The sequence below is a fragment of the Astyanax mexicanus genome, chromosome 21 (genome assembly GCF_023375975.1).
Source record: "Astyanax mexicanus isolate ESR-SI-001 chromosome 21, AstMex3_surface, whole genome shotgun sequence".
Classification (NCBI taxonomy): Eukaryota; Metazoa; Chordata; class Actinopteri; order Characiformes; family Acestrorhamphidae; genus Astyanax; species Astyanax mexicanus.
In genome coordinates, this window is record NC_064428.1 from 38,340,099 (window position 1) to 38,364,646 (window position 24,548).

Consider the following 24,548-nt stretch of genomic DNA (forward strand, 5'->3'; position numbering starts at 1 on the left):
ACTCAGGCTTTAGTAATGAAAATGTACCAGCTATGCTCTTACCCACAGTAATGTTTATAGAGCTGCTCCTGGGCGATATGATGGAGCTATTTCTCTGGGATGAAAAGTCACAGCTGTATTGCCCATAATCAGATGTTCCCACAGTCAGATTGAATATGGTTGAAGATTCAGCAGCTTGGTTTTGTATCAAAACTCCATTTTTATATAAATGGAAGTCTACAGAGATATACAGTGGGTTGGGTGAAGTACATCTGAACTGAACAGAATCCCCAGGGAAAACTATAGAGCTTGATGAAATCAGAGTAAATGCGGGACTCTGGAGGGCATCTGTAAAAGAATTAAATTCAGTACATATATGTGTATCTTCTATACGGGGCATTGCTAACTAGGAATGGTACCTTACCTGAGCAGACAACACCAGCATCTTTGGAATGATCACAGTTGTTCACTCCTAGTCCTCTATGAGAGCATTTTGTGAGAGATCTTTCACTTCCAGAACAGACAACGTCATCCAGATATATTGATCCACTTCCTGGACCAAATCTGGAACTTTGCGGGGCGCTGACGGCTCGACCACATCCCATCTGTCTGCACACCACGTCTCCATCATTAATGTCCCAGAGATCATCACACACTGTTCCCCACTGGTCATTAATGGAGATCTCCACTCTGCCATCACAGAGACCTGATCCGCTCACCAGCCTGATCTTTTCTAATTGAATGTATGAAAATGTACAAAAAGGTTCAGAAAACAAATAATATGCAGGTTCAGATCATTACTCAGGCTCTACTCTACTCAGGCTTTAGTAATGAATATATGCCATCTATGCACTTACCAACAGTGATGTTTACAGAGCTGTTCCTGGGCGATATGATGGAGCTATTTCTCTGGGATGAAAAGTCACAGCTGTATTGCCCATAATCAGATGTTCCCACAGTCAGATTGAATACGGTTGAAGATTCAGCTGCTTGGTTTTGTATCAGAACTCCATTTTTATATAAATGGAAGTCTACATAGGTAAACAGTGGGTTGGGTGAAGTACATCTGAACTGAACAGCTTCTCCAGGAAAAACTACAGAGCTTGATGAGATCAGAGTGAACGTCGGGCTCTGGAGGGCATCTGTAAAAGAATTAAATTCAGTACATGTATGTGTATCTTCTATATGGAGCATTGCTAATTAGGAATGGTACCTTACCTGAGCAGACAACTCCAGCATCTTTGGAATGATCACAGTTGTTCACTCCTAGTCCTCTATGAGAGCATTTTGTGAGAGATCTTTCACTTCCAGAACAGACAACGTCATCCAGAAATATTGATCCACTTCCTGGACCAAATCTGGAACTTTGCGGGGCGCTGACGGCTCGACCACATCCCATCTGTCTGCACACCACGTCTCCATCATTAATGTCCCAGAGATCATCACACACTGTTCCCCACTGGTCATTAATGGAGATCTCCACTCTGCCATCGCAGAGACCTGATCCGCTCACCAGCCTGATCTTTTCTAATTGAACGTATGAAAATGTACAAAAAGGTTCAGAAAACAAATAATATGCAGGTTCAGATCATTACTCAGGCTCTACTCTATTCAGGCTTTAGTAATGAAAATATGCCATCTATGCACTTACCCACAGTAATGCTTACAGAGCTGTTCCTGGGCGATATGATGGAGCTATTTCTCTGGGATGAAAAGTCACAGCTGTATTGCCCATAATCAGATGTTCCCATAGTCAGATTGAATACGGTTGAAGATTCAGCTGCTTGGTTTTGTATCAGAACTCCATTTTTATATAAATGGAAGTCTACAGAGATATACAGTGGGTTGGGTGAAGTACATCTGAAGTGAACAGAATCCCCAGGAAAAACTATAGAGCTTGATGAGGTCAGAGTGAACGCAGGTCTCTGGAGGGCATCTGTAAAATAATTAAAATAAATAGATGTATGTTGATCTTGTAGCACATTCATGACTAGGAATGGAACCTTACCTGAGCAGACAACACCAGCATCTTTGGAATGATCACAGTTGTTCACTCCTAGTCCACTATGAGAGCATTTTGTGAGGGATCTTTCACTTCCAGAACAGACAACGTCATCCAGAAATATTGATCCACTTCCTGGACCAAATCTGGAACCCTGAGGGGCGCTGACGGCTCTACCACATCCCATCTGTCTGCACACCATGTCTCCATCATTAATGTCCCAGAGATCATCACACACTGTTCCCCACTGGTCATTAATGGAGATCTCCACTCTGCCATCACAGAGAGCTGATCCGTTCACCAGCCTGATATTTTCTAATTGAACATGTGAAAAATGTACAAAAAGGTTCAGAAAACCAGAAACATTTTAATGTGTGTCATGGCATGGAAAGCTACAGATTGGCAGGGTGAGAATTAACTGATTGAGAGACTTGTCAAAGTAAATAGAGAAGTAAACTGAGATGCTTGTGAACAATATGTGTTTCAAAGAAAAGGAGGAAGCAGCAATTGCTGTAGATAGAGCACGGGGAAGAGAAAAGAGACGAGGCTCGCTCAAGAAACCGGCATAGACTCGCTCTCACGAGTTTCAAAGATCAAGCACCGAGTGGCAGGCTGGTGTCCCTTAAAAGGTCTAGTTCGCAGACGTTAGAAATTAGCCAAATTAATCCTCTGTACTGGCCTGGCTAATAACTATATTCTCAAACATGGGGATCTCAGACAATGTGCTGTCATGGTTCAGATCATACCTCACTGGTTGCTCGTTCAAGGTGTCATAGCAAGGACAGCTGTCCTCAGCCCACTCCCTATCCATTGGGGTTCCCCAGGATTCGGTACTGGGACCCCTTCTCTTGTCAATAACCACCACCTCCCTAAGTCATGTTATCCGTTCACATGGCTTTTCCTACCATTGCTTTGCTGATGACACCCAGCTATACCTGTCATTCTCACCAGATGATCACTCAATCTCTGCACGGATATCGCAGTGTCTCTCAGACATATCGTCATGGATGAAGAAACATCACCTTCAACTAAATCTCTCAAAGACTCAACTTCTGGTTATACCAGCAAAACCATCCCTTCAACACAACTTCTCTATAACCATTGACTCTCTCTCTCTCTCACTGACAAAGGTTGCTATAGGAACCTGGGTGTTCTGGTTGATGACCACCATCACGCTCTGCATCACGCACCATGTGGCCTCAGTTTCTCGATCCTGCCGCTTCGCGCTTTATAACATCAGAAAAATTAAACCGTTTCTGACGCAACAGGCCACCCAACTCCTGGTACAAGCAGTCGTCATCTCACGCCTCGACTACTGCAATGCCCTACTAACTGGCCTCCCGGCCTGTGTAGTAAAACCACTCCAGATGATCCAGAACGCAGCAGCATGTTTGGTCTTTAACCAGCCAAATCCAATGGGCACATGGCACCCCACAGCTCACTAAGCTCCATTGGCTACCAGTTGCTGCCCTGTCAAATTCAAAGCTCTTACAATCGCCTACAATGTGATTACAGAACAGCTCCTTCCTACCTGCACTCACTCCTGAAGACTTACGCTACCTCCCAGCCGCTGTGCTCCTCCAGTGAACGTCGCCTCTCTTCACCAAACACTCACACAAAGCAATCCAGACTGTTCCCATACAGAATTCCCCAATGGTGGAATAAACTTTCTTCCACTCACACTCTTAAAAAAAAATCTGAAAAATGAACTAACAAACAAACTGCTTCTAACCTGATTTCTTTCTTCCCCTCCTTTCCTCCTTTATCCCACTATTTTCCTTTGGCCTCTTTCAGGCCCTGTCAATAAATGTTGTTTATATCCTCTATTGCTAAATATACATCATTATTTGTACGTTGCTTCGGATAAAAGTGTACACTAAATGTAATGTAAGATAATGCAAATATTACAGAGAGTCAACAAGAATATGCCAGTTCAGATCATTACTTTAAAATCTACATAAATAAAGTGACACTGTGAAAAATAACTGCCAATTTATCAGTCTACTCAGGCTTTAGTAATGAAAATATATCATCTATGCTCTTACCAACAGTAATGTTTACAGAGCTGTTCCTGGGCGATATGACGGAGCTATTTCTCTGAGATGAAAAGTCACAGCTGTATTGCCCATAATCAGATGTTCCCACAGTCAGATTGAATATGGTTGAAGATTCAGCTGCTTGGTTTTGTATCAGAACTCCATTTTTATATAAATGGAAGTCTACAGAGATATACAGTGGGTTGGGTGAAGTACATCTGAACTGAACAGAATCCCCAGGAAAAACAACAGAGCTTGATGAGATCAGAGTGAACGCAGGTCTCTGGAGGGCATCTGTAAAAGAATTAAATTCAGTACATGTATGTGTATCTTCTATAAGGAGCATTGCTAATTAGGAATGGTACCTTACCTGAGCAGACAACTCCAGCATCTTTGGAATGATCACAGTTGTTCACTCCTAGTCCTCTATGAGAGCATTTTGTGAGGGATCTTTCACTTCCAGAACAGACAACGTCATCCAGATATATTGATCCACTTCCTGGACCAAATCTGGAACTTTGAGGGGCGCTGACAGCTTGACCACATCCCATCTGTCTGCACACCACGTCTCCATCATTAATGTCCCAGAGATCATCACACACTGTTCCCCACTGGTCATTAATGGAGATCTCCACTCTGCCATCACAGAGACCTGATCCGCTCACCAGCCTGATCTTTTCTAATTGATGTATGAAAATGTACAAAAAGGTTCAGAAAACAAATAATATGCAGGTTCAGATCATTACTCAGGCTCTACACTATTCAGGCTTTAGTAATGAAAATATGCCATCTATGCTCTTACCCACAGTAATGCTTACAGAGCTGTTCCTGGGCGATATGATGGAGCTATTTCTCTGGGATGAAAAGTCACAGCTGTATTGCCCATAATCAGATGTTCCCACAGTCAGATTGAATATGGTTGAAGATTCAGCTGCTTGGTTTTGTATCAGAACTCCATTTTTATATAAATGGAAGTCTACAGAGATATACAGTGGGTTGGGTGAAGTACATCTGAACTGAACAGAATCCCCAGGAAAAACTATAGAGCTTGATGAGATCAGAGTGAACGCAGGTCTCTGAAGGGCATCTGTAAAATAATTAAAATAAATAGATGTATGTTGATCTTGTAGAACATTCACAACTAGGAATGGAACCTTACCTGAGCAGACAACTCCAGCATCTTTGGAATGATCACAGTTGTTCACTCCTAGTCCACTATGAGAGCATTTTGTGAGAGATCTTTCACTTCCAGAACAGACAACGTCATCCAGATATATTGATCCACTTCCTGGACCAAATCTGGAACTTTGAGGGGCGCTGACAGCTCGACCACATCCCATCTGTCTGCACACCACGTCTCCATCATTAATGTCCCAGAGATCATCACACACTGTTCCCCACTGGTCATTAATTGAGATCTCCACTCTGCCATCACAGAGACCTGATCCGCTCACCAGCCTGATATTTTCTAATTGAACATGTGAAAATGTACAAAAAGGTTCAGAAAACCAGAAACATTTTAATGTGTGTAATGGGATGGAATGCTACAGATAGGCAGCTCTCCAGCCCAGAGTTTTGTAGAACCCAGTTGCAGAACAGTAGATCTCAAAGCAGGTAAACCCAAGAAAAAAGGAAATAATAATAAATTGTGTTCGCAGCCCAATGCTCTTACCACAGCACTGGGTGGTAGATTGGGACAGTGGATGTGCTAATCACCCTTTCAAAGAAGGCTGGGAACGGAGGGAGAAATGAAAGTGGGCGGAATGCAAAAACGAATAGAGAAAAAAAAAATCACGCCTAGCGTGAGTGAGAGAGAGAGTGAGAATGGAAAACAGACCTTCTTCTTTCAAAGTAAACAGAGAAGTAAACTGAGATGCTTGTGAACTATACACGTTTCACCGGGGAGTAGAGGAATGCGAGGGGAGAGAGAAGGTAAGCAAAACTGAGAGCCTCACAGCTGCTTCACACACACAGCGCAAAGACTCGAGGGTGGGGCGGCGGAGGAGAGCACACCGCTCTGGCTGCACCAGACAGAGAGAGAGGACAGAGGAATTAAAGAGGAGACGAGAAGTCAGCTATGCTGCCCAGTCCCACTCAAAGTAAAGGAGGAAGCGGCACTTCCTGTAGCTAGAGCACGGGGGAAGAGAAAAGAGACTAGGCTCGCTCAAGAAACCGGCATAGACTCGCTCTCACGAGTTTCAAAGATCAAGCACTGAGTGGCAGGCTGGTGTCCCTTAAAAGGTCTAGTTCGCAGACATTAGAAATTAGTCAAATTAGTCCTCTACACTGGCCTGGCCCACCCACCGATGCCCTGGAGGATGCCTCGGCCGGGCACCAGCCCTTACAACATGTTTGTGTTTGTATACTAATTAAAAAGCCTTATTTGAGGAGTGTACAATCAGGATACTGGTTTCCACTCTCGAAACCAATCATGTTTTAAAAAAGGACAATTCATTGAAACAGCTTTGTTGTCTGTGACAGAAGCATTGAAAACTGCCAGAGCTGCAGGACAGTCCTCAGTGCTCATTCTGCTGGACCTCTCAGCCGCTTTCGACACAGTCAATCATGACTTCCTCCTAACTGTACTCTCAAACATGGGGATCTCAGACAATGTGCTGTCATGGTTCAGATCATACCTCACTGGGCGCTCGTTCAAGGTGTCGTGGCAAGGACAGCTGTCCTCAGAACACTCCATATCCACTGGGGTTCCCCAGAGTTTGGTACTGGGACCGCTTCTCTTCTCAATAACCACCACCTCCCTAAGTCATGTTATCCGCTCACATGGCTTTTCCTACCATTGCTTTGCTGATGACACCCAGCTATACCCGTTGTTCTCACCTGAAGATCACTCAATCTCTGCACGAATATCACAGTGTCTCTCAGACATATCCGCATGGATGAAGAAACATCACCTTCAATTAAATCTCTCAAAGACTCAACTTCTGGTTATACCAGCAAAACCATCCCTTCAACACAACTTCTCTATAAGCATCGACTCTCTCTCTCTCTCACCGACAAAGGTTGCTATAGGAACCTGGGTGTTCTGGTTGATGACCAACTCTCCTTCACGCACCATGTGGCCTCAGTTGCTCAATCCTGCCGCTTTGTGCTTTATAACATCAGAAAAATTAGACCGTTTCTGATGCAACAGGCCACCCAACTCCTGGTACAAGCAGTCGTCATCTCCCTCCTCGACTACTGCAATTCCCTACTAACTGGCCTCCCGGCCTGTGCAGAAAAACCACTCCAAATGATCCAGAATGCAGCAGCATGTCTGGTCTTCCCTTTGGCCTCTTTTAGGCCCTGTCAATAAATGTTTTTTTTTTTTGCCTTTAACGTTTATATCCTCTATTGCTAAATATACATCATTATTTGTACGTTGCTTTGGATAAAAGTGTACACTAAATGTAATGTAAGATAATGCAAACATTACGAAGAGTCAACAATAATATGCCATGTCAGATCTTTACTTTAAAATCTACATAAATAAAGTGACACTGATAAAAGATAACTGTCAATTTATCACTTTACTCAGTCTTTAGTAATGAAAATATGCTATCTATGTTCTTACCCACAGTAATGTTTATAGAGCTGTTCCTGGGCGATATGATGGAGCTATTTCTCTGGGATGAAAAGTCACAGCTGTATTGCCCATAATCAGATGTTCCCACAGTCAGATTGAATACGGTTGAAGATTCAGCTGCTTGGTTTTGTATCAGAAATCCATTTTTATATAAATGGAAGTCTACAGAGATATACAGTGGGTTGGGTGAAGTACATCTGAACTGAACAGCTTCTCCAGGAAAAACTATAGAGCTTGATGAGATCAGAGTGAACGTCGGGCTCTGGAGGGCATCTGTAAAAGAATTAAATTCAGTACATGTATGTGTATCTTCTATAAGGAGCATTGCTAACTAGGAATGGTTCCTTACCTGAGCAGACAACTCCAGCATCTTTGGAATGATCACAGTTGTTCACTCCTAGTCCTCTATGAGAGCATTTTGTAAGAGATCTTTCACTTCCAGAACAGACAACGTCATCCAGATATATTGATCCACTTCCTGGACCAAATCTGGAACTTTGAGGGGCGCTGACAGCTCGACCACATCCCATCTGTCTACACACCATGTCTCCATCATTAATGTCCCAGAGATCATCACACACTGTTCCCCACTGGTCATTAATGGAGATCTCCACTCTGCCATCACAGCGACCTGATCCGCTCACCAGCCTGATCTTTTCTAATTGAACATTTGAAAATGTACAAAAAGGTTCAGAAAACCAGAAACATTTTTTTTTACTTTGAAATCTGCATGAATAAAGTAAAACTGACAATCAAAACTACTCAGGCTTTAGTAATGAAAATATGCCATCTATGCACTTACCCACAGTAATGCTTACAGAGCTGTTCCTGGGCGATATGATGGAGCTATTTCTCTGGGATGAAAAGTCACAGCTGTATTGCCCATAATCAGATGTTCCCACAGTCAGATTGAATATGGTTGAAGATTCAGCTGCTTGGTTTTGTATCAGAACTCCATTTTTATATAAATGGAAGTCTACAGAGATATACAGTGGGTTGGGTGAAGTACATCTGAACTGAACAGCTTCTCCAGGAAAAACTATAGAGCTTGATGAGATCAGAGTGAACGCTGGGCTCTGGAGGGCATCTGTATAAGAAGTAATTTGAACAAGAAAGGCAAAGTTTACGAACAAACTTAGAAAAGTGCGCAATTTAAGTTAAACTGGTTGCTATGCTGTTACATTGTGGTTAAATGAAAGTACAAAATCTTTTGGCTAAACTTCTGATAGAGCAGCAACCAAAAACTATTTCTGAATGCCAAAATGTTTTGCAAAACTTTGGCTTATTGAACAGTTTCAAAAAACTTTTGACTATTGTTAAGTGGTTGCTAGGTGATTGCCAACACATCTGCGATGATTTCAAATGTGTTGCTAGACAGTTGCTACCCTATTCCAGGTGTTTGCTAAAATGATGTTGCTAAGCAGTTGCTAAGGTATTCCAAGAGATTGCTGAGGTGTTACTAATTGGTTGCTAGGCAGTTGCTATTATATCTAATGTTGCTGCTTATTTGTTCTTAAGTGGTTGCTATCATACCTGTTTTGGTTGCTAATATGTTTCTAGGCAGTTGCTAATATATTCCACGTGATAGTGGTGGTTAAGCTGCTGCTAGGTGGTTGCTGCAATATATGTGATGGCTGTTTAGGTGTTGCTAAACAGTTGCTAAGGTAACTCAAGTGGTTGCTAAGGTGTTGCTAATTGGATGTATGCTTACGATGGTTACGAATTTGTTGCTAGGGAATTGCTAAGGTGTTCCAGACTATTGCTTAGGTGATTTTAAGTGGTTGCTAGGTGTTTGCTATTATATTTCAAGTGTTTGCTAACATGTTTCTAAGCGCTAAGGTGTTTCTAGACCGTGTGCTAAAGTGTTGCAGGTGGTTGCTCAGGTGTTGTTAAGTGGTTGCTATATGACCTATGCTGCTTGCTAAGCTGTTGTTCGGTGTGTGGCAAGCCCTAAGCCTTTGCCCAGTAGCTTTTTTATCCAGCAGCTCCTCCATACAAACACAGTACGGAGGAGAGACAGACAGAAAGGGTTGGGAGAGAATGTTGTGCCCCTCTTTTATTTTTATGGGGAACATTTGTATTATTATTTTACAAAAACTGTACATCATATTGGATTGAGAAGCATATTGTATAAATTGTCTTTACAGCTTCTACAAGTTTTCCAAATGTCCTAGTTCTAACTAAAAAAATATGACTTGTGTGGAGCTGTTTGACGTCCTTGACAAAAGTTTGTGGACAATTTGAAATGGATTCCTAAGGGGAAATGCCTAGGCTTATAAAGGTTGTCTGTAAACCATACGATGTATCGCTTCATAAAGTACAAGCAACCTATCTGGGTATAGATTCTACAATATTGTACATTTTAAAGATTCTACCATAAATCTGTGGGAAGAAATGTTGAGAATATCAAGAATAAGATGATAATGAAGAACGGTAAGTTGGATTTTCAAGCCAATTCAATGAATGTATGTTGATCTTCTAGAACAGGGTTTCATCAACACAGCGCATCCTATTCATTTCAATAAAGAGAGCTGCTGCATGAGTGCGTGTGATACGAGCCTCAAACACACATAGAAAAGCTGACTTTCAACCACGGAGGAGAAGCTGAAAACACTTTTATAGAACTATAGATCACAGTGAGATTGATTAAAAATTTTAAACTTATGATTGACTACACCTGTTGCTTCATTTGAATAAAAAAAGTCACAGATACGCCCACACAGCGAGCCGAGTCATCAGGGGTTCTGTCGAGTTGTGCTACCCTCTCAAACCGTGCTACTCTTATGTGTATATTCAAAGGTAAAAATACAAAAGAAGCACAATATTAGAGCATGTTTCCAGTAAGAAGTTCATGTACTATATTTGGAAAGCCTAAATCACAGTTTAGGGTAAAATTATGGCAGCAAGAGTTTATTATACTCTGTATTTTTTTGATAATAGTGCTGGTTGGTCTCTGTTGTGGTTGCTATGGTGTGGCTAAGTGGTTGCTAGGTGGTTGCTCAGGTGTTGCTATGGTATCCGGGGTGGTTGCTATGGTTTTGCTAAGTGGTTGCTAAGGTGTTGCTAGGTGGTTGCTAAAGTGCTGCTAATTGGTTGCTAAGGTGTTGCTATGGTATCTGGGGTGGTTGCTAGGTGGTTGCTAAGGTGTTGCTATGGTATCCAGGGTGGTTGATAAGGTGTTGCTAGGTGGTTGCTAAGGTGTTGCTAGGGGGTTGCTGATGTGGTGTTATGGTATCTGGGGTGGTTGCTATAATGTTGTTAAGTGGTTGCTCAGGTGTTGCTAGGTGGTTGCTAAGGTGTTGCTATGGTATTCTGTGTGATTGCTATGGTGTTGCTAAATGTTTGCTAGGTTGTCGCTAAGCAGTTGCTAGGTGGTTGCCAAAGTGTGGCTATGGTATCTGTGGTGGATGGTATGGGGTTGCTAGGTGGTTGCTAGGTCATTTATATGCATAAATGTGATTAACATGTGTAACACCATAGTAACCAAATACATCACTCAGCTATGCACACTAGGTTGCTCTGGCCATTCGGGGGTGTCCAAACTTTTGACCAATAGCTGCTTTATCCAATAGCTCCTCCATACACTCACTATTCTGGTGAACTGGCTGGGGGGCGGGTGTCTAAACTTTTGACCTAATGCTGTTTTATCCTGTAGCTGCTCCATACACTCACAGTACTGGAGGAGCAGGGGAGAGAAAGGGTTCCGTGCTCAGAGCTGCTGGTGTGTGAGAGCTGCTGGTTGCTGCTGGTTGCTAAGGTATCCATGGTGGTTGCTAAGGTATTGCTCAGCAGTTGCTAGGTGGTTGCTAAGGTGTTGCCAGGTGGTTGCTAAGACGTTGCTACGGTATCCGTGGTGGTTGCTATGGTGTTGCTAAGCAGTTACTAGGTGGTTGCTAAGGCGTTGCTAGGTGATTGCTAAGGTGTTGCTAGGTGGTTGCTAAGGCATTGCTATGGTATCCACGATTGTTGCTAAGGTGTTGCTAAGCAGTTGCTAAGAGGTTGCTAAGGTGTTGCTAGGTGGTTGCTAAGGCATTGCTATGGTATCTGGGGTGGTTGCTAAGGTGTTGCTCTGGTGTTAAGTGATTTCTAGGTGGTTGCTAAATAACATATTTACATAAATCGGATTATATAGTGTTTGCACTAGTTAGAACTTTGGGCCCCCCATTCATTTTCAATGGGAAAAAATGCGTACATTTACAAAGTTTTTACAAAAACTATATGTCTGATCAAAAAGCTGTATACAAGCCCGAATGGCACCATCAGGCCGCACAATCTGGAGTTGGAACGGTGTCGATATCTGAAAAACTGAGGGAGAAGCGTTGCAAAGAAAACGTCTTTAAAAATAATAATATTTACGCAGAATAACAGTATAGATTTATAGAACTTTGCTAAAGATAAGATATTTGACTTAAGAAGAACAGTACTGTGATTGCATTAATGATGTTATGTAATAACAAAAGTTTGGGAGAAGGACCACGCCCGAACTCTACGTTCTAACTCCACCCCGTATCAATCAACCGTCCTATAAATACCTCCCCTAACTAACTACCTCTCGTGACGAAAGTTCGCATCAGTCGAATTTGCCGCACTCACCTGCCTGCATTTGCTTGCTCTCCATGGACCTCCAACTCACCGCCTCCGATGAGGACCTCTTCCCTCCCAGCCAGCCCGTCCAGCCTGTCTCTGTCCTGCTCCCTCTCGCCGGGCTCATCGCATGAAGTCTGTCGTCTCCATCCCGGCTACTCCTGGTTCTACTCCTGGTTCTACCCCTTCTTCCTCCCGGGCTGGTCGTTCCCACCAACGCACCCCCGGATGTCGGCGCTCCCGCCACTCTTCTCCTCCTTCCCCTACTCCTCCTGGTCGGGCTCACCGCTCTGCACGCCCGGCTTCCTCGGCCGGCCTCGGCGGCCCCGCACCCCCTTCCCCATCCGAGCCCCTCTCTTCTAGTAAATCTCAGCCTCCACGCATGTCCGATTGGACTGTTGTTAAGTTACAGCGGGTTTTGAAGGACCGCGGCGTCCCTTTCCCCCGTTCTGCTCCCAAAGCGGAACTTTTTCCGCTGTATCTCTCCGCGCTGGGTGGAAAACCTCTCCCTTTCTCCTCTGCCTCCTTCTCTCCTTCATTGCCAATCCCGGCCGTTTTCTCTCGTCTCTCTCTTTCCCCCCCTTTCCTCAGTCGTCCAACCCCCTCCCTCAGTCGTCCAACCCTCTCCCTCAATCATCCTCCATCCCTCCCCTTTTCTTTGCTTCTGCTGTTCCCCGACCGGCATATTCCAGCCAGCCGGCATATTCCAGCCAGCCTTTCACTTTCTCACAGCCTCTCCCCTTCACTTCTCTCCCCGTTCCTCCGCAGTCTGCTGCACTCGTCGAACCCATCACCGGATCTCCATGCTCTTCGTTCTCCCTGTCTACGGCACTGCCTGTTGCCCTCCCGGCCAACGCACAGATGTTCAACCCTCCCCTGGTCTCCTCCTCTCTGCGGAACCGCATTCTTCAAGGTGCGGATGTTGATTTTTCCTCCCTACTTCTCCCCTCCACTTCTTCTACTCCTCGTGTCATCGACACCGGCGACATCTTGCTCACCTTGCGTAAACCAGGCCCTCGCGTCTCCAAAATTCTCTCTGCACATGAATTCGCTTTTGCCTTCTCCATCTTCTGTTGGCAGGAATTGGACGATTATCTGTCCTTGATTTTGGATATGGCCATCCGTTAGCTCTGTTAGGACGTAGCTGAATGAACTGCTCCGCGAGTGGCAGCCCCTCTCACTCTGCTTCTGCTTGTTCCCTGGCTGCCTCAGCTGCCCCTCCGGCCCCGTCCAACATTCCTCGGCGCGCAGCACTCCGGTGCGCCTGTCCTCCTCGGGCGCCCACGACAGCTTTGGCCGGCCTATCGTTTTTCTCGACAGGCAGATGGTCTGCAACAATTTCAACTCCTTGGGTTGTTTTGCTTCCTCCTGTCGAAGGCTGCACGTTTGCTCTCGATGCGGTTTGGCACACGCTCTCTCCTGCTGCCCAACGTGTCCCCCCAAGTTCGGCCGGAGCTGACTGTTGCGGTTCCTCTCCACCCCGGCTCTCGCCGCTGTGATGTCTGCTCACCCTGACACCTCCTTCGTTTGCCGCCTCCTGGACAGCTTTCTCTTTGGCTTTTCCCCCGGTCTCGTCGCCTCGCCAAGCTCTTCTCTCACCTGCCCTAATCTCCTTTCCGCTCTGGCCAAGCCCGTTGTTGTGTCTTCCCTTCTGCAACAGGACCTCTCCAGTGGTTTTATTATCGGTCCTTTCTCAACGCCCCTTTTTTCTGTATTTCGTATCAATCCTCTGGGCATTGCCACACGTAAATACTCGGGCAAAAAGAGGATCATAATTGATCTCTCGGCTCCGCATGGCTCCTCAGACCCGTCCATCAACAACCTCATCCCCAGTTCTGAATTTTCTCTCCGTTATGCCACCGTGGATTGTGCCATCGAAGCTATCAAGTTGGCCGGCAGAGGTGCTTGGCTGTCGAAGGCTGATGTCATCTCAGCTTTTAAAATACTTCCCCTCCATCCTGACTCTTAGCACCTTTTTGGAGTCCGCTGGGACGATCAGTTTTACTTTTCTGTTCACCTCGCTTTTGGGTGCAAAAGCAGCCCCAAGCTTTTCGATTCCTTCGCTGAGGCGCTCTGCTGGATCTTGCTGAATAAACACAGGCTCCCGTTCGTGCTCCACCTCCTGGATGACTTTCTCGTCATTGACTTGCCTTCCTCTGAGTCCCGATTTCGAAGGAGAAGACCGTTGGTCCCGCCACGTCTCTGGAGTTCCTCGGGATTGTTCTCGACTCCGCTTCCTTCCAAGCTTCTCTTCCTCAGGAAAAGCTCAACCGCGTCACTTCTTTCATCTCCGACTTTCTCAGTTTCCCCATCCTTACTAAGCACCAACTTCTATCCCTCCTCGGCCATTTTAATTACGCTACCCAAATTATACCTGAGGTTCGTTCTTTCATCTCCCATATCCTTCGCTTGGCTTCTTCTGTCCGATCCCTCCACCATTTCATCACGCTCACCGAATACTGCGCGTCGGAGCTCCGTTTCTGGCTCTCTCTCCTCCGCAACTGGAATGGGATTTCCTTCTTCTATGCCGACGCAGCTTCCAGCCCCTCTGATGTTCAGCTGTTCACTGATGCTGCTCCTTTCTCCGGTTTCGGCGGCTATTACGGGGGACGCTGGTTCGCCTCTGCCTGGCCGGAGCAGTTCATCCGCTCCGCTGCGCACCTGCGCTATTTTTCTGTGCTCTGGGAAATTTATCCTATTGTCGCAACCCTCCTTTGGGGACATGAATGGTCAGGAAAATCCATTTTACTCCATTCAGACAATCTCGCCGCGGTCCACATCATCAACAAAAGTCGATCAAAATCGCTTCAAATAATGCCTTTTATCCGTCGCCTCACTTGGCACTCCATTAAGCATCAGTTCATAATTAAAGCTGTCCACATCCCAGGTCCATCCAACTCCATTGCTGATTCTCTTTCTCGCTTTCAATTTCAGAAATTCAGATCCTTGGCTCCACATGCAGACTGCAACTCAATGCCAGTACCTCCATTTTCACTAACTACTCTGCACCTAACCCCCGTCTGAACGAACTAATCCTCCAAGCACAACAAACCATCCTTTCAGCTGTTTCCCCACAGACACTCTCCACTTACTGGTCAAGCTGGAAAACATTCAAAAATTTCCACTCCACACATATATCTTTCCCTTCTCATCATCCATCCGTAATAGCAGCTTATATTACTTTCATTCACACTCAACATTTAGCCCGTTCCTCATCACTCAGAGTCCATCTGGCAGCCCAAATTTCCCAGAGTTCCCTTCCCTTTTCTTCCTCCTTTCTCTACTTCAATCAGGCGTGGTCCACACTTAGCAAAATGATGTTATGTAATAACAAAAGTTTGGGAGAAGGACCACGCCCGAACTCTACATTCTAACTCAACCTGTATCAATCAACCGTCCTATAAATACCTCCACTAACTAACTACCTCTCATGACAAAAGTTCGCAACCCACCTCCTCCCCAACAACCCCCTTTTTCTACTCTTCCACTTCTCATTAAATAAAAGGGGGGATATAACTGCCCGCTTCTTCAGCACGCATTTCAGAACTCCAGCCCAAATTTCCACGAGTTCCCTCCCCTCCTTTCTCTACTTCAATCAGGCGTGGTCCGCACTTAGCAAACTGCAATCACACTAACTAGGAATGGTACTTTACCTGAGCAGACAACTCCAGCATCTTTGGAATGATCACAGTTGTTCACTCCTAGTCCTCTATGAGAACATTTTGTGAGAGATCTTTCACTTCCAGAACAGACAACGTCATCCAGATATATTGATCCACTTCCTGGACCAAATCTGGAACTTTGAGGGGCGCTGACGGCTCGACCACATCCCATCTGTCTGCACACCACGTCTCCATCATTAATGTCCCAGAGATCATCACACACTGTTCCCCACTGGTCATTAATGGAGATCTCCACCCTTCCATCGCAGCGACTTGATCCGTTCACCAGCCTGATCTTTTCTAAATTAGACATTCAAATATTGCTTACAGTGAATGCTAACAGAAAGAGCAGGTTCTCAGTATTACATTATGTTGCTGTTTAACAATGCATCTTACAATAGATTTCTAATTCTGAATAACAGTTCATTATAGATTTGAGGCCTATTTTAGCGATCTATAGGCATGCCTTTAACCCGGCAGCTTCATTTTGTGCATGTAATAAAAAGATTATTTAAATGTAAGTTCCTTAAGTCCTTACCCACAGTAATGTTTACAGAGCTGCTCCTGGGCGATATGATGGAGCTATTTCTCTGGGATGAAAAGTCACAGCTGTATTCCCCATAATCAGATGTTCCCACAGTCAGATTGAATACGGTTGAAGATTCAGCTGCTTGGTTTTGTATCAGAACTCCATTTTTATATAAATGGAAGTCTACAGAGATATACAGTGGGTTGGGTGAAGTACATCTGAACTGAAGAGAATCCCCAGGGAAAACTATAGAGCTTGATGAAATCAGAGTGAATGCGGGACTCTGGAGGGCATCTGTAAAATAATTAAATTCAGTACGTATCTCACCTTCTATAAGGGGCATTGCTAACTAGGAATGGTACCTTACCTGAACAGACAACTCCAGCATCTTTGGAATGATCACAATTGTTCACTCCTAGTCCTCTATGAGAGCATTTTGTGAGAGATCTTTCATTTCCAGAACAGACAACGTCATCCAGATATATTGTTCCACTTCCTGGACCAAAGCTGGAACTTTGAGCGGCGCTGACGGCTCGACCACATCCCATCTGTCTGCACACCACGTCTCCATCATTAATGTCCCAGAGATCATCACACACTGTACCCCACTGGTCATTAATGGAGATCTCCACCCTTCCATCACAGAGACCTGATCCGTTCACCAGCCTGATCTTTTCTAATTGAAAGTATGAAAATGTACAAAAAGATTGAGAAACCAGAAACATTTATAATGAGTTTGTGTTGGTATGCAAACATTTTTAGTAAGTCCTGAAATGATATGCCGGTTCAGATTAATTACTTTGAAATCTGCATAAATAAAGTGACACTGAGAAAAACAACTGGGCCATTTATCACTCTACTCAGGCTTTAGTAATAAAAATATACCATCTATGCTCTTACCCACAGTAATGTTTACAGAGCTGTTCCTGGGTGATATGACGGAGCTATTTCTCTGGGATGAAAAGTCACAGCTGTATTGCCCATAATCAGATGTTCCCACAGTCAGATTGAATACGGTTGAAGATTCAGCTGCTTGGTTTTGTATCAGAACTCCATTTTTATATAAATGGAAGTCTACAGAGATATACAGTGGGTTGGGTGAAGTACATGTGAACTGAACAGAATCCCCAGGGAAAATTATAGAGCTTGATGAGATCAGAGTGAACGCAGGTCTCTGGAGGGCATCTGTAAAAGAATTAAATTCAGTACATGTATGTGTATCTTCTATAAAGAGCATTTCTAATTAGGAACAGTACCTTACCTGAGCAGACAACTCCAGCATCTTTGGAATGATCACAGTTGTTCACTCCTAGTCCTCTATGAGAGCATTTTGTGAGGGATCTTTCACTTCCAGAACAGACAACGTCATCCAGAAATATTGATCCACTTCCTGGACCAAATCTGGAACTTTGAGGGGCGCTGATGGCTCGACCACATCCCATCTGTCTGCACACCATGTCTCCATCATTAATGTCCCAGAGATCATCACACACTGTTCCCCACTGGTCATTAATGGAGATCTCCACTCTGCCATCACAGCTACCTGATCCGCTCACCAGCCTGATCTTTTCTAATTGAAAGTATGAAAATGTACAAAAAGGTTCAGAAAACCAGAAAGTTGTCTCGTTTTTAAAGTTCATGCTTTAGTAATAAAAATATACCATCTATGCTCTTACCCACAGTTATGCTTTTAGAGCTGCTCCTGGATGATATGATGGAGCTATTTCTCTGGGATGAAAAGTCACAGCTGTATTGCCCATAATCAGATGTTCCCACAGTCAAACTGAATATGGTTGAAGATTCAGCTGCTTGGTTTTGTATCAGAACTCCGTTTTTATATAAATGGAAGTCTACATAGGTAAACAGTGTATTTGGTGAAGTACATCTCAACTGAACAGCTTCTCCAACCAAAACCAAAGAGCTTGATGAGATCAGAGTGAACGTCGGGCTCTGGAGGGCATCTGTAAAATAATTAAATTCAGTACATGTATGTGTATCTTCTATAAGGAGCAATGCTAATTAGGAATGGTACCTTACCTGAGCAGACAACTCCAGCATCTTTGGAATGATCACAGTTGTTCACTCCTAGTCCTCTATGAGAGCATTTTGTGAGAGATCTTTCACTTCCAGAACAGACAACGTCATCCAGATATATTGATCCACTTCCTTGACCGAAGCTGGAACCATGAGGGGCGCTGACGGCTCGACCACATCCCATCTGTCTGCACACCACTTCTCCATTATTAATGTCCCAGTGATCATCACACACTGTTCCCCACTGGTCATTAATGGAGATCTCAACTCTGCCATCACAGAGACCTGAACCGCTCACCAGCCTGATCTTTTCTAAATAAGACATTTAAATAATGATTACAGGGAATGCTAACAGAAAGAGCAGATTCAGAGTTACAGCATTTTAGGACGTTGGAAGAAATGCAGAGAAGGCAGTTTTTATGTTGCTTTAGTGCCAACTTAGAACAATAGTTGCTGTTGGCTGCAACCACACTAAAACTACAAAAAGCTAGTGCTAACTAGCTAACCCTCGCAATCAGACTCAACACACACATTCACATAGCCAAAACACAACAGTACATTTAACAGTGAAACAGAACAATACAGATTCACTACATATCCCCCCTTAATAAGATCAGTAAACAAAGCCTCTGAAATGACCTGGGGGCCTCCCCTGTCTCTGGGGCCTACCAGGGCTGAACCTAAAGGGTTGTACTTGCTGATGAACAGGGTGTGGGACAGACTGAAGAGTTTAAAAGGGAAACAGGGGGTAAGTCTTGGGGTGTAGCCTTCTGGCTCCTTTGGGAAGGGGACGAGGGTGCAGGGCGATGATGGGGGCGTGCATCCCCCCTGTATAGGGCCAACCTGTCCCTGTGGAGAGCCACCAGTCTAGCCCTAGGTGGCAACTGAAACTTTTATACCACCCCTCACTGTTACTCTAGAGCTTGAGACACATCAAGTCCCTGGCCCTAAGGTCCTTTCCTTTGGCCCTAAGGTCATAGTTCCTTTTCTGTCTTGTGCCTGCTTTCTGAAGCTTGAGCAAACCCATGAGCTGACTCCATTTGGTCCTAGAGCCTCCGTGCATACTCTGGTCCCATAGGAACTGCTGGTATGTCTGAGGGGTTTGCCCACAATTTCTGTTGGTGTCTGCAGCTCTCACCCCAGCCTGAGGAGAGCAGGTGTGCATGAGGTGGAATCCTGCACAGCAGATCTGTAGAATAGAACAATAGAACAAGGGGGAGGTGCATGTCCCGTTCTTCTGTGAGTATGGCAAGCTATTTTGCAAGTGTCCCATTGAAACGTTCAACTAGGCAGTCACTCTGCAGATGCAGTGGGGTGGTCCTAGTCTTTTGCATCCTCCAGGTGCTTGCACATAGCAGAACTCTACTCTCTAAGTGCCCTGGGCACCACTACCTGCCACCTCTCCTCCCCTGTGGCTGGCTTTTTCCAGGCCCTCTGGAGGACTCCTTCCTTCATCTGGAGAGCCAAAATCTTTTAAGTCCTTTAGTTGCAGGAGAACACCTGCAATCTCACTCCACTCTTGTTTTTGGCCTGACTCCACCCTCTGCAGCACTGGTTGTAAGTCTGCGTCCTGCTTTTGTTGTGCCCTCCACTCTGGGGGGACAACCACCTGTGTAACTCTGCAGAGCAGTGCATCTCAGTCTTGCATTAGGTCCTGCTCCTCCTCCCAGCAGAGCTTCTTCTTCCTTGCCTCTCTCTTTTTGCAGTAGCGGCAACCATCATGGGCACAGGGACACCTGGACCTGGCGTCTGCATTGGCATGATGCATTCCCACTCTGTACTCCACCTGGAATACATGAGTTGCCAGTTCTTCCAGTCAGCATGCTATTTGCCCCTCCGGCTCTTTGAAGAATATAATCCACTGGAGATCTGCGTGATCAGTCTGCACAGTGAACGGCAGACCGATAAGGTAGAACTTGAAATGGCTTATTACTCTCACAATAGCAAGGGACTCTCTGCAGATGACTCAATAGTACCAACCAGCTTTATTTAAAGTCTTACTGAAATAAGCCACCACTTTCTCCCCCTTTTGGCCCACTTAGCTCAGTACTGCTCCCATTCCTACATTGTCCAGAACAAACAGCAAGTTGGGGTCTGGGGGGTGAGAATGGAAGACCCTGTCAGGGCCTCCTTCAAACAGCTGAAGGCCTGCTCGCACTTCAGTGTCCAGACAACATCACTGCCCTTATGCTTCAGGTGGAAGAGGGGTGCATTTATGCATGAAAACCCACACACAGACTGCCTGTAGTAGGATGCCAGCCCAATGAAGCTCAAACTAGTCCCTCAAACTAGAGGGAGTTGGCCAGTCCTTCACAACTTGCACTTTCTCCTCCAGAGTGCTGATGCCATGTTCTCCAATCCTGTAGCCCAGAAACTCCAGTTCTCTCTGCATAAAACAGTACTTATCTGGGTGGAACTTCAGACCTGCTGCTGCTATCTTTTGTAGGACCCACCGCAGGGTTGCCAAGGTGGCCTTGGAGGAGCTCCCATGTACAAGACAGGCATTGCACAGGCTGAAACAGAGCACGTGAAAATGCCACAGCCCTCTCCCGGTGCAGTAAGCAGTCTTTGCTTTAGCATCAGGGCTTAGTGGGACATGTCAGTACCCACTGTGTAGATCAAAAGATGAGAACCAGGACGAGCCAGACACCAAGTCCAGTGAATCATCAACGCTGGGCAGTGGGTATGAGTCTTTTTTGTGACACCATTAAAAGGTCTGTAGTCCACACAAAGTTTCATTTTTGGGCTTTTCTTCTTGTTGACCATCCCAACCACCAAGGCCCAGAGGCTGTCAGATGGTTTAATAATCCCATTCCTTAGCATCTCATTGATTGCAGCAGCTGCCTGGTGGGCGAGGGGAAGATGGCGGAGGTATATTGATGGGCCTTGCATCTCCATTGTAAATTTCATGCTGCACCAGGTGTGTAAGGCCCACCTCCCCCTTCGTTAGAGCAAAATGTCTTTAAGTTCCAATACTACTTCCCTCAACTTCCCTTTTTGTTGGGGTTCCAAGTTATTACAGTTCCACTCCCATATTTCCCTTACTGCAGCCTGTTTGTCAACCCCTGCCTCCCCAGATTGTTGGCAAGTGGATGCACACTGGTTGGAGACTGGCGTTTGAGAAGCAGGAGGGTTGTGGGAGAAACAGGGGTAAAGGGGGGCTCTTGTGGTAGCTGGTTGAGGGCATGGGGTCTGTGTGGGTTGAACGATTTCAACATTGGCACCCCCTTTAAAAGTCAGTGTGTTCTTCCCTAGGTCCACAAGACAGCGACTACATCAAAGGAATTCCAGACCTAATATGCATGGGTCTTGGACTGCTGCAACACCAAAGTTCACTGGTCGTGCGTCGCTTTGAGTTTCCCTCCCAAGCAGAGCCCAGCATCCACAGCTAGCTTCTTGGCTGTCTCTCAAGTGAGTAACATGCTCCAAAGCATGGTCAGATTCCATCATATGTAGTGAAGCACCAGTGTAATACCTGTACACCGCCTCCTCTTTAATATGCAGCATGTCTGCCTTGCTCCACTGTGTGGTCATCTTGCTGGGTAATGAGCTAAGCTAGCCTGGTCCAAGCTACACATGGCTAACAGCTATTAGCAACTGAAAATCAATTTTTTTTACTTCTGATACCACTGTAGTGTGGTGACCAAGAAGACACTTTTAAGTTGTTTTATTGCTTACTTAGAATAATGGTTGCTGTTGTCCGCAACCACTCCAAAACAACAAAAGCTAGTGCTAACCAGCTAACCGTTGAATTCAGGCTGAACACATACACACTTAGAGGGAGCCCCCTTTCTCTCCCTCTTCCTAGCTCATACACACAACTTGTAAGAAAACTATTCTTTAAATTTGAGTATCTTAAATTCTTACCTACAGTGATGCTTATATAGTTACTCATGGGTGATGTGATGGAGCTACTTCTCTGGGATGAAAAGTAACAGCTGTATTGCCCATAATCAGATGTTCCCACAGTCAGATTGAATATGTTTGAAGATTCAGCTGCTTGGTTTTGTATCAGAACTCCATTTTTATATAAATGGAAGTCTACAGAGATATACAGTGGGTTGGGTGAAGTACATCTGAACTGAACAGAATCCCCAGGAAAAACTACAGAGCTTGATGAGATCAGAGTGAACGTCGGGCTCTGGAGGGCATCTGTAAAAGAATTAAATTCAGTACATGTATGTGTATCTTCTATAAGGAGCATTGCTAATTAGGAATGGTACCTTACATGAGCAGACAACTCCAGCATCTTTGGAATGATCACAGTTGTTTACTCCTAGTCCTCTATGAGAGCATTTTGTGAGAGATCTTTCACTTCCAGAACAGACAACGTCATCCAGAAATATTGATCCACTTCCTGGACCAAATCTGGAACTTTGAGGGGTGCTGACGGCTCGACCACATCCCATCTGTCTGCACACCACGTCTCCATCATTAATGTCCCAGAGATCATCACACACTGTTCCCCACTGGTCATTAATGGAGATCTCCACTCTGCCATCACAGCGACCTGATCCGCTCACCAGCCTGACATTTTCTAAATAAGACATTCAAATATTGCTTACAGTGAATGCTTACAGAAAGAGCAGGTTCTCAGTATTACATTATGCTACTGTTTAACAATGCATCTTACAATACATTTCTAATTCTGAATAACAGTTCATTACAGATTTGGAGCCCTATTTTCGCTATCTATAGGCATGCCTTAGATACATCATTTTGTGTATGTAATAAAATCCTTACCCACAGTAATGTTTATAGAGCTGCTCCTGGGCGATATGATGGAGCTACTTCTCTGGGAAGAAAAGTCACAGCTGTAATTCCCATAATCAGATGTTCCCACATACCAATAAAATATTTTTGGGGATCCAGCTGCTTGGTTTTGTATCAGAACTCCATTTTTATATAAATGGAAGTCTACGTAGGTAAACAGTGTATTGGGTGATGTACATCTGAACTCAACATATTCTCCAACCAAAAACAAAGAGCTTGATGAGATCAGAGTGAACTCTGGAGTCTGGATGGCATCTGTAAAAGAATAAACTTCAGAACATGTATGTTTTTCTCAATTTCCACAATGACAAATGTTTTCCAAAAGTGGTTTCTTACCTGAGCAGACAACACCGGCGTCTTCCTTAGGACCACAGTCATGTACTCCAATCCCTCTATTTGAGCAACTTGTGAGTGTGGTTTCACTTCCAGAACAACCAACATCATCCAGATATATTGTTCCACTTCCTAGACCAAAGCTGGCACTGATGGGGGCACTGATGGCTTGGCCACATCCCATCTGTCTGCACACCACATCCGCATCATTAATGTCCCAGGAATCATCACACACTGTTCCCCACTGGTCATTAATGGAGATCTCCACTCTGCCATCGCAGCGACCTGATCCGCTCACCAGCCTGATATTTTCTGGTTTGAAAAGAGAAACATTTAATAAAACATATATAAAATAAAAATTAAACAATTTATCACAATTGTCTAACTCAGTTTGTAACAAATATAAGACTGAAGAGTCATTTTACAATGAATAGGTTGTTTTTGGTCCATTTTTGCTTCTTTAGGGGGTCCACAATTTATTCAGTTCCCAAAAAGTCCTTTATCATCTGACTTAAAGATGACTGCACTATTTTATAGTCATCAACAGTCATGAAGTTTCCCAATCACCAGTCAAAACTGATATTTGTTCGGCACTTCTAATAATCATGGATTTGTTTTTAAAATATGCATTTTACTTATTACTCTGACCATTAACCTTGCTCAAACCCACCTCACTCACCTGGGCAACAAAAACCCTGTAATAGACACTACCCAACCTGACCACCAGGGGTCTCAGGCAATACTGCCTATACTGACTGTTGGCCTGGCAACAGTCTAATTGCCTCACACCTGAAACCAACTGTCTCATTAGTACCTCACCATGTACCTCCCCCAATTTAGCTACTCATTGCAAAGCTTTATTAGTGTTTTTTGCTGCAATCCTATCTGCTGTTTTATCTTTTGGTTTTTAATTTTTGAACTTTGATTTTAATCCTTTTTGGACCAGTTTTGGAAAAGAACCAATTGATTTGGAAAAAAAATTGATCTTGAGAGACGTTTGAATCATCACGCATCAAAGGTAGATCTGCTGGGC

At 44.6% G+C, this 24,548-nt stretch overlaps 1 protein-coding gene and 1 long non-coding RNA gene across 2 annotated transcripts in view; both read right to left on the reverse strand.

The window, feature by feature from the left end:
- Nucleotides 1-1,203: 1,203 nt before the first annotated feature.
- LOC111190893 (uncharacterized) lies at nt 1,204-17,477 on the reverse strand. The gene is made up of 3 exons (XR_007428143.1): nt 17,276-17,477; nt 17,025-17,051; nt 1,204-1,479 (listed from the first exon to the last, which is right to left on the reverse strand). It is a non-coding gene; the product is annotated as an uncharacterized LOC111190893 (long non-coding RNA).
- A 1,848-nt stretch (nt 17,478-19,325) lies between these two features.
- LOC125785613 (deleted in malignant brain tumors 1 protein-like) overlaps nt 19,326-24,548 on the reverse strand; it is a 37,112-nt gene continuing 31,889 nt past the window's right edge. Inside the window, exons 2-4 of the mRNA XM_049469521.1 lie at nt 23,519-23,827; nt 22,633-22,946; nt 19,326-19,598 (exon numbers count right to left, since the gene is read on the reverse strand). Coding sequence (XP_049325478.1) covers nt 19,326-19,598; nt 22,633-22,946; nt 23,519-23,827 — 896 coding nt within the window. The remainder of the gene's footprint in view (nt 19,599-22,632; nt 22,947-23,518; nt 23,828-24,548) is intronic.